General features: G+C 34.6%; 1 protein-coding gene across 1 annotated transcript in view; it reads right to left on the bottom strand.

Moving 5' to 3' along the window:
• Nucleotides 1-11,716, bottom strand: part of LOC103598345 (15 kDa selenoprotein) — a 48,229-nt gene continuing 36,513 nt past the window's right edge. Inside the window, 2 exon segments of the mRNA XM_008582342.1 lie at nt 1-862; nt 6,705-6,754. Coding sequence (XP_008580564.1) covers nt 731-862; nt 6,705-6,754 — 182 coding nt within the window. The 3' untranslated portion in view covers nt 1-730.

Genomic DNA, 11,716 nt, shown 5'->3' with positions numbered 1-11,716 from the left:
TGGATTTTTGAAACTTTTTATTTATATCTTGGTTTTACAAATGATCATTTTTAAATGGGCTTTTCTGTAAGAATGTAAAACACAATAATTTGCCAAATATCTGATCCACACAAATCCTCAGAAAGGTTTTCTGTGTAGTCTTCATTAATGCAAATTTTTGTGAATGTCTCACTCTTACAGTAGATCTTGAATCTGGTTTACAACAATGAAGCCACAAAGTTTCTATGCAGTATATTCACTATAAACTATAAATAACATTTCTATTAGAAAGAAAGTTGGGTAATACAAAAATATGAGAGACACTCAGGAGCAGGCGATCTGTTGAGGCTCAATATATCTTACTTGCTTTGTAGTTTTCTGTCACTGCTTTCAAAGAGCACACAGCACATGAGGCATAATAATCATCTCCCTTATTAACCTCCCTAATTAAAAAATCTGTTGTTCGTAAAACTGGACCAATTATCACAAACTATCATTTGCATAATTAACCACAAGTCTGTTGCAAAGCATTTTGTTGGTGGTATCAACAAATGCAGGAGGATGGAAATTTACAAAAAATGGGTTTTTGTTAAGCTTGCCAACTCAGATATCATGGGCTGTGCTAACATTTCAACTTCTACTTGGATGTTTAATGCCTCACAGTAAAAAACTGATCAATGGAAGCAAGCAAAGCTAAATTATTTTTTAGGTGCTGTTAATATTTCATTGATAAGGTAACAAAAGGATAGATTTATATGCGTTCCAACTTTTCACTCAGGAATTCTTCTACACTGTCTGTGTTCCACTTGAGGATGCTGAGTTCTTCAGCAATGTTCCCATTGTCGTCCAAAAGCTTTAGCACAGGGTCTGAACCGCGAACATACTACAAAAAAGAGGAACATCATCATTTTCTGCTTAGAAAGAGCTTTCTCAGCCTCAACTAAGATGAAAACAATTCAATATGGCTTAATTAAATTTAATAGTAATTTTAAAAAGCTTTTTAGAAATAACAGCACAATTAACAGGACTTAATGCAGGTCTTTTAAAGAAGAGTTTAATGGGATTTCTTAAAAAAAAAGAATAAAAATTATATTTTAGTTCTAAAAAGAAAAATTCCTATTGGTATCAAGACAGTTTACTTGGGATTTAAGCTTATTATTTAGTGTAACAAATATTTATAACATACACAACACTCTCAAACTCAAATGAGTTCAAGATGTAATAATGAAGGCAGACAAGTTCAAAATAATAAATGAGAGAATGACGGTTATATAAGCAATGTTTTGAAATAGGCTGTATATATTAATAATCATATACACACATACACAAAGGAAATAATTATCAGACACCGAATCCCATGCTGAATCATAAGTTTACCTTGGCTTAGGAAATCTAATGACTTTGTTGTAATCAGTTTAGAATTAGGCTGGTTTCCTGAAATTTAGATCTGTTTGGTTGGGTCCAATATTTCTCCACAGAGCTCTGAGAAATACTAACTTTGGGTAAATGTGACAATTAAAAACATGAACCCAGGGCCGGCCTGGTGGCGCACTGCTACAGTGTGCCGCTTGGGAAGTGTGGCGGCGCTCCCGCCGAGGGTTCGGATCCCACATACAGACCAGCCGCTCACTGGCTGAGTGAGGAGCGGGGGCAACACCAAGGGTGGCGATCCCGTTGCCGGTCCCGGTCCAGTACGGGCGCGACACTGAGGGTTGCGATCCGTTGCCGGTCACGAAAAAAGACAAAAAGACAAAAAAAACAAACAAACAAAAAAAAAAAACATGAACCCATTAGCTAAGAAATCATCTTCAATTTTAAATTAAGTAGAACCAGATAACCAAAAAGGTAGCAGTGATGATGAAGGAAACACTCAGAACTTCTTTCAGCAATTATGCTTGTTTTTCTAAGTCTTCTGGGGTTATGAACTCCAGAGATGGAGACAAGCTCTGATGTAATTATTAGCACTTGGTATATTCCCAACTCATCTGCAGAGTTTAGAAATGTAGGCCCTCTGAGCTAATAAGTCAATAATAACTATACTACTTAAACATTTTTTTGTCAGGTTATTACATAAATTGTTTCTAAAATTTTTATTATTTATTCAAAAACTTATTTTAATAAAAAACAGGAATAAGAAGTTAGAGTATAGTTGCAAAAACCCTTAAAATGTTAGCAAATCAAATCCAATAATTTGTAAAAAGAATTATATACCACAACCAATTGGAATTTATTCCAGGTATCCAAGACATTGGATAATCAACATTTGAAAATCAATTAATGTAATCCACTACTATTAACAGGTTAAATAAGAAAAATCATACGATCATATCAATAGATGCAGAAAAAGCATTTTCAAATTTTCAAAATCCATCACCCATTCATGATCAAAATTCTCAGCACACTAAGAATAAAGGGAGACTTCCTTAACTTGATAAATAACACCTATAAATAGAACTCAGATCTAACATCATACATAATGGTAAAAAACAAGATGCCTTTCCCTAAGATTGGGAAGAAGGCAAGGATGTCCCCTCTCACCATCCCTATTCAAAATTGTATTGGAAGTCCTAGTTAGTGCAATTAAGACTAGAAAAGAAAATAAATAAGGCATAAAGCATACAGACTAAGAAGGAAAAAAGAAAACTGTCTTTGTTCACATATGACATAATTATTTGTAAAGAATATCCTAAAGAATAAAAAAAAAAACTCATGGAACTAGTAAGTGGTTATAGCAAAGTTGCAGAATACAAGATTAATGTACAAATACCAACTGCTTCCCTATATTCTAGTAATGAACACATGGAATTTGAAATTAAAAATACACCATTTAGATTAGCACCAAAAAAAGAGAAATCTTTAGGTATAATCTGTTAAAATATGTATAAGATCTATATGAGGAAAACAACAAGACTCTGATGAGAAAAATCAAAGAACATCTAAATATACAGAAAGATATTCCATGTGCATGCTTAGGAAGACTTAATATGATTAAGAGGTCAGTTTCCCCTAACTTGATCTATAGATTTAATGCAATCCCAATCAAAATCCCAGCAATTTATTTTGTAGACATCAATAAACTGAGTCTAAAGTTTATATATGGAAAGGCAAAAGATACAGAATAGCCAACACAATATAAAGTAGAACGAAGTTGAAGGACTGACACTATTTGACTTGAAGACTCTTAAGTTTCAGTGACGAAGAGAATGTGGTATTGGTCAAAGAATAGACAAACAGATTAATGGAACAGAATAAAGACCAACAAATAGAACCACACAAATGAAGTCAACTGACCTTTGACAAATGAGTAAAGGTAATGTAATGATGAAAGGATAGTCTTTTCAAGAAATAGTGTTTAAATAACTGGACACCCACATGCAAAAAGATAAATCTAAGCACAGACCTTACATCTTTCACAAAAATTAACTCAAACTGAACCACAGACCTAAATGTAAAACACAAAAATCATAAAACCTCTAGAAGATAAAAGGAGAAAATCTGGTGACCTTGGATTTGGCAATGAGTTTTTACACTAAAAGCTTGATTCATGAAAGAAAAAAAATTGATAAGTTTAATTTTATTAAAATGAAAAACTTCTGCTCTGTGAAAGATATTGTTAAGAAGATGAAAAGAGGAGACATAGTGGGAGAAAATCCTCACAAAACACATACCTGATAAAGGACTTGTATCCAAAATATACAAAGAACTCTTAAAAGTCAGCAATCTAAAAAAACCCAATTAAAAAGTGGGCAAAAAAGCAAAAACAGACAAATAAGACTACATCAAACCTAAAAACTTCTGTGCATCAGAGAAAACAATGAACAGAATGAAAAGACAACCTATGGAAGGGGAAAAAGGGGTTAATATTCAGAATATATATAGAACTCCTACAACTCAACAACAAAAAACCCAATTAAAAAGTGGGCAAAGGACTTGAATAGACAATGCTGCAAAGAAGATACACAAATGGCCAACAAGCATATGAAAAGATGCTCAGTATCACTAATTACAAGAGAAATGCAAATCAAAGCTGTAGATAGGGTTAGAAATCTTGATTTTCATTTGATTTTTAGAATAGGGTTTTCTAGGTAATGCATGTATGAGGCAAAAGTCTCTGGCCAGGGGGCAATAGACCACAGCTAGCCAGACAACAGCCCATCTTATCAACTCTAATCATTGCTTAGGTATGGGATTGTATACTTTAATGATTTTAGAGCTAACAGGTGGTTGTCATACTGATCCTGTTAAGAGATTTTAAAGAACTGCTGAAGGGAAAAATGTGAAAAAATGTTTGCTAAGGGCAATCTGTCTGTTGGTGGAAACTTGAGACAATTATACTTAGATTTAAGCATAAAAATGCAACTTTTGCTTAAATCATTTTAGGAGAGGTTATATTTTAGATAATGATCGCAGTTTGACCAACTTAGCTTTATCATAAATTGGACTTTGGAATGTCACGTTGTTAATTTTACTGATGTTACTAGTTTCCATTGTTTAAGCTCTACTTAGCCTTAGATAACTTATGTCACACTGCCCATGTCTTTGTGTCCTTTTCGAAATGATTGAATCAACTGATTTTGAGGAGGAGTTGCTGAGGTGCAGTCCCTTCAGTCTTCTCATTGCATTCACGTTGTTTTGTGTAATCCTTTTTTTACATCTCATTACACAGAGGTTTAACATAAACACAATGACATAGCACCTCAGATCTATTAGGATAGCCACTATCAAAGAACAGAAAATAACTAAGTGTTGGCAAAGATGTGGAGAAACTCTTGTATACTGCTGGTGCAGCCACTATGAAAAAATATATGGAGGTTCCTCAAAAAATTAAAAATAGAATTACCATATGATCCAGCAATTCCACTTATGGGTATACATACTGAGAAGAATTGAAAACAGGGACTTTAAGAGATTTGCACACTTATGTTCATAAAAGCATTATTCACAATAGCAAAGAGATAGAAGCAACCCAAATGTCCACTGATGCCTTAAAAAGAAAGAAAATCCTGTCACATGCTACAACATGGATGAACCTTGAGGACACTATGCTAAGTGAAATGAGCCAGTCACAAAAGAACAAACACTATATGAATCAAATTCATTTGCAATATCTACCTATTCAAAATCATAGAAATGGAAAGTAGAAAGGTGGTTGCCAATGGCTGGGGGTGAGGCAAGAGGGGGAAAGATGTACAGAGTATCAGTTTTGCCAGATGAAGTTACAAAGATCTGTTGTGCAACAATGTGAAAATACATTACTAACACTGCTTTGTAAGTATACTTTGTATACTTACAAATGGCTAAGGCGGTTAATTTAATGTTATGTGTTTTTTACCACAATTTAAAAAATGGCAAAAATCGAATAGACATCTCATCAAAGAAGATATACAGATGGCAAATAAGCATATGAAAAGACACTCAAATCATATATCATTAGGGAATAGCAAATTAAAACAACAATGAATGGGCCGGCCCGGTGGCGCACTGCTACAGTGCACCGCTTGGGAGTGTGGTGGCGCTCCCGCCGAGGGTTCGGATCCCACATACAGACCGGCCGCTCACTGGCTGAGCGAGGCGTGGGAGCAACACCGAGGGTTGCGATCCCGTTGCCGGTCCCGGTCCGGTACGGGCGCGACACTGAGGGTTGCGATCCGTTGCCGGTCACGAAAAAAGACAAAAAGGAAAAAAAAAAAAAAAACAATGAAATACCACTATATACTTATCAGAATGGCTAAAACCCAAAACAGTGCCAGTAACCAATGCTGGTGAGAATGTGAAGCAACTGGACTCCTATTTATTGCTAGTGTGAATGCAACATGATGTAGCCACTTTGGGAGACAATTTTGCAATTTCTTACAAAGTTAAACCATCTTAACTATATGAATCAGAAATTGTGCTACTAGGTATTTATTTGCTTAAATGGTTGAAAATTTACATGTACACAGAAATTATACAAAAATCTTTATAGAAGCTTTACTCATAATTGCCAAAAACTGGAAGCAACCAAGATTTCCTTCCACAGGTCAATGGAAAAACAAATGGTGGTACAATAATAGAATGTTATTCAGCAATTTAAAAAAATGAGTTATTGAGCTATGGGAAAGACACCAAAGAACTTTAAATGCATATTGCTAAGTATAGAGACAGTGGCAAAGTATAGAGACAGTGGAGGAGAGAGAGTGAACATGTGGAGTACAGGGGATTTTTAGGGCAGTGAAACTATTCTGTATGATACTGTAATAGTGGATATGACACTATGCATTTGGCAAAACTCTTAGAACTATACACATAAAGAAATATGGAATTTAATTAATAATAATGTAACAAATGTACCACACCAATTGCAAGATGCTGTAATAGGGAAAACTGAGGACGGAGTGGCCAGGGAGTACATGGGAACACTCTGTACTTTCTGCTCAATTTTTCTGCAAACCTAAAACTGCTCTAAAAAAAAATTTAGGTAGGCCTGTGTCTCACTTGGGAGAGTGTGGTGCTGATAACACCAAGGCCACGTGTTCGGATCCCTATATAGGGATGGCCCGTTAGTTCACTTGGGAGAGTGTGGTGCTGACAACACCAAGTCAAGGGTTAAGAGTCCCTTACCAGTCATCTTTAAAAAAAAATAAAAATAAAAATAAAAAATTAATTTATTCAATTATTTATTTTAATCACCTCCCTGCCCCTTCCAAAAAACATGGAAAAAAGAGATTCCATTACAATAACCTTACCTTGATTTGTAGTCCTCTGAATAGTCTGGGTTTATCACTCCTGACAAAAGCTTAAGAGAAAAGAAAAATAAATGAAACATTACATCCTATATTGAAAAACTAAGGAAATTTAAACAAATATGAGTAAATGGAGACACATACCATACTCTTCAACAGAAAGACTAAATATTTTAAGACAACTGGGTGGGGGATAAGGAACTGGTAATGGCCACGAAAATCGAGTACATTATATAATGTTGAATATACCAATTATCCTGATCTGAGCATCATGTATTGCACACAGGTGTTGATACTCAACTCTGTACCCCACAGATATGTACAATCAATTATGTTTCAATAACAATAAAAAAAAAAGATGTTAATTGTTTCAAATTAACCAAAATCCCAAATTTCAATGGGATTTTTAGGACTTGATAAAATGACAGTATGGCTCAGCTGTTATGAGTAAATGTGTGAGAATAGTCAGAGCAGTTTAATGTAAGTAAAATATGATAGGAAAATTTGTTCCACTATTTATTTAATATATTGTGTGATACTGAAACAATAATACATAAAACAAAGAAACAGATTAGGAAATGCAGAGAGATACAGAGTCTGGAAGAATATTTTGATACTGTAAAGCTATCAAATCAGAGACAGGGAATGGGTAGAGAGTGGGTGAAGGAGAGAGAGATATATGTGTGTCTACTGTGTGTGGTATGAATTATTCAACAAATACTTTAGAGAAAACTGCCAAACTATTTGGAAAAAAATAGAAAAACAGGTACCCACATCATGTCTTGTACCTAAATACATTCCAGATAAACTAAAATTTTAAGTTAGTTTAGCAAATATTTATTGAATACCTACTATATGCAGGTAGCAGAGATAAAGCTACATAAAACAAATATGATTGCTGCCCTTATCGAATTTACAGTCTGGTGAGAAAAAAAAGATGCTAAATGGATAATCACGACTAATAATTACAGTTGTGATAAGTGCTAAAAAGGAGAGGGTTCGAAATAGTACCACAGCCTATAGCACAGAGAACTTAAATGAATCTGGAATATAAAACCCCATAAGCATGTACCCTAAAGGCAATGAAATGTTTTACAGATATGCCTACGTAAAAATGAAAACTTCAGGACAGCAAAACACTCCTATAGGCAAAATTAAAAGTAAAAATGACAAACTGGGGAAAATTATCTCTAACATTTAATATATAAAAGGGCCCTTACAAATAATTAAGGCAAAAAAACACTAGGTAGAGAAATAGACTAAGGACAAGAACATGTGATGAACATATACACAAATGGTCAATAAACATTTGAAATAAACATTCAACATCATTAACAATCAAAAAAATGCCAAAACAACAAGATACCCACATCCAGAATCACAAAGATAAAATAAATAAATAAATAAAGGTTAGAGAGGGAACAGGGAGAGGGATTTTGCTGGGAATGAATCATGGAAGAAATATAAATAGGCACATCCTTCCTGACAGGCATTTAGCAAAATGAACTGAAAGTCTTCAAATGTACTTACTTGTTAAACCTTCAAGTCTACGTCTAGGACTTTCTTTATTCTGAGGAAATAACTGATATATAAGGTCCTGCTAGCCAAGTCTGGAAATATGGAAATAATCTAAATGTGTAAAAGACTATTGGTCAAATATACTAACACATACCACACTATCATATGTATCCAATCATTAAAAATTATGTCGATCTATATTTAGAGACATAGAAGCAAATTCATTTTATAAAAAGCAGGTTATAGATCAGTTTATTTCCTATGATTGTTAAAAAAAATAATGAATATAAAGCCAGAAAGCACTAAGCAAAAATTTTAAAATTGTGACAGAATGCAAAATACTTAGCACAATACACATAATGGCTCAAAAATAATAACTATTGTTATTTTAACAGAGGGTAATACCTGGGGTATAAGATTTAAGGAAGTTTCAAATGAATGCTACGCCCCCCCCCCCCCCGTTTCGGATGTTATTGATCTATATTTTACCATTTTTCAATAATGATCATGTCTAATTGTCCAAATTAATACTTTTTTCTAAAGTAAATAAGAGCTAGATATTTAGATACTCTGACAGTTCTTAATACTAGTTCTTTATCATTTGCATAATCTTTTCTCAGATTCTATAGTGACACACGCTTTTTAGAATTTAACTGAGAATTAGATAGCAATAGCATTACAGACATGCTTCATTATGAAGGTCTTTATATACTTGTAATTAGAACAATGCAAAGATTAGTAAATGGTTTTATTTTTCTTTTAAGGTTTTGAAGACTTATTGGAAGAGACATATATCCCATCTAATTTTCCCCTACAGAATCTGATTTAAAATAAAACTGATTATGACATTCTGGTTTATTATAATACCTTCTCTATTAACTTTATCCTTTAGGATTTGTTCAAATACTCTGCAAACTCCTGAATTCCCAAACAAAAATCATCTTCTGGTATTCTATTGCATTTTATACCATTCCTTTGGCAAATGCTGTATGTGTGCCTGTACAAAATAACATAACACAGTAACTATGTCCATATACCTTCCCTATTACATAAGAAACCTCTCTGGGAAAAGGACTATTACATATTTTTTGTATCCACAACAGAGCTTAGCACATTTAATAACTTTTCATTCAACAGATTTTTTTTTGTTTGTTTTAAAGATCTCAATTGGCTGTATTGCAACTCTAAAATTGGGCGACATGTCATTCCATAAAATAGAATAAGTGTTACAATGAGTGGAGCAGAGGAGTTTGCTTTTATAGGCAGAAAAGGCTGAAGAAAGCAAAACAAAGAACAGAAAGCAGACTGGCCATTTCAAAGTTACTTTCCTCGTAAGGTGGGGACAGGGAGACATAACAAGAGAAAAATAACTGATTATTTAACATAAGGTTACTTCAGGCTATCCTTTTTGTGTAAGGATTAAAGCAGAAGGAACATCATTATTATGCCTACATTCAACAGTTTTAATGGGCTGAAATGACTGAACAAATTTAAAAGAAATACTGAAATGAGTCACTAATAATTATTTTCATTAGCTCTTTCCTCTTCTCACTTCTAAAAATAGATCTGTAAGCCTCCCCTAATTTTAAATGAGGAGAATATCTGTTAACTATCTTGTAGTAACAAATCACATTTTACAGGCAGTTTATAAGTCTTAACATATTTGAGCACTTCTCATATACACATAGCATTGGACAGGCTATATGAGAATATAAAGAAATTGAGTTCTTTAACTTTCAAGAAATTTATAACCTGCTTAAATAGATGATAAAAGGTGATCATAAAAACAATGCTGTTAATTTAATGATAGGTAATAAGTACTCTGAGTTCAGAGAAAAAATATTTTACATGTTGGGGTGATTAAGAAATAGGCAAGAAAAACAGAATTTTAAGAAGCAACATTTGATGAGAACTGAGGATTTTTTATATTCACTTGAACATAATGTTCTTCCTTCAACATAATTCTAAAAGATTCAAAAAGATTTTCTCTCTTACTACTTCGATTTATTACTAATTTGACATTTCATAATAGTCAAAATAGCCCCCAAGTCAACTTCAAATGTTCTGCTGGAGAAAATAAACTGAAAAAGTATGGTAAAAAAGTATGCCAAGAGGGCCGGCCCGGTGGCGCACTGGATAGTGCGCCGCTTGGGAAGCGCGGCGGCGCTCCCGTCCGAGGGTTCGGATCCCACATACAGACCGGCTCCCGCTCACTGGCTGAGCAAGGCGCGGGAGCAACACCGAGGCTTGCGATCCCGTTGCCGGTCCCCAGTCCGGTACGGGGGCAACACTGAGGGTTGTAATCCGTTGCCGGACACAGACAAAAGACAAAAGACAAAAAAAAAAAAAAAAAAAAAGTATGCCAAGAGAGGCAACAGTATCTGGTGGATTTTCAGCCAGTCAGGAAAAAATTATAATTCCTCAAGTCCAATGCTTGCATCTCCCTTTTACTACTGAATGTAGCACTGTATTTAATTTCTCAGTGTAAACATTTGTGTGGCTCAGTTACAAATGAGGGAAAATTCTCATGTTTTACAAATTACAAGCAAAATCAAGTTAGTGAATTTAAAAAAAATTTATAAAAAGATTGGTATTTGAATATGTAATTGATGGATCTTGGAAGTGACCACCATAAGCACAAAGTGGTCGCCAGCCCCTCCCTTTGTAAGAACCCTCATGATTTCTCAGAAACAGAAACCCTTTAGCTTCCACAAGGGCGCAATTCTCCACCCTGGTTGCATAGCTTCCACATTAGCATAATGCCCCTCCTTGATGGTATCAGCCAGTTCTTGGCGCACTATATAAGCTCTCCTACCCCAACATCTGGTGCTGTGCTTCATTTTGAGGGCAACCCTGGCTACCCTTCTTTTGAGCATAGCCCAGCAGATTCTTTTCCTTTAATAAAGCTTGATCAGTACCTGACGTTTCAGCTCACTTTCTTTCTGTGATATTGTTATCTACTGTATCCTCTGATTTAATGATCACACTGTAATCAAATTTCATGTGTTCTACAGCTGCATAAGTCATTAAATGTACAGATAGCAAACGAAGTCCAGGAAAGCAAATGAAGGAGTTTATGGCACTCTTTCAAGTCATTTTTTTCTTCTAAAAGATTTTAGGCAGGCCTGGCTGGTTAACTCAGTTGGTGAGAGTGCAGTGTTGAAAATGCCAAGGTCAAGGGTTTGGATCACCCCTTACTGGCCAGCCTCCAAAAAAAAAAAAAAAACTTTTAAAAAGATTCTGGACAAGGACAAGTGGAATACTTTAACTTTAGGTATACAAGGAAAAATACTCATCACTATTTACCATCTGGGTTCAGTGAACCCTATTCACTTTATTTTTTATATTTTTAAATGATTTAGTGAATAATTTTACAAAAGAGTAAAAGTTAAAAAGAAATCTATTAGAAATTTTAATAAGAACTAAACACAGGGCCGGCCCGGTGGCGCACTGGATAGTGCGCCGCTTGGGAAGTGTGGTGGCGCTCCCGCCCGAGG

Source organism: Galeopterus variegatus, unplaced genomic scaffold, assembly GCF_000696425.1.
Source record: "Galeopterus variegatus unplaced genomic scaffold, G_variegatus-3.0.2 Scaffold2576, whole genome shotgun sequence".
Taxonomy (NCBI): Eukaryota; Metazoa; Chordata; class Mammalia; order Dermoptera; family Cynocephalidae; genus Galeopterus; species Galeopterus variegatus.
Note: the sequence above shows the minus strand (reverse complement) of the source record. Positions and strands in the feature narration are given on the sequence as shown.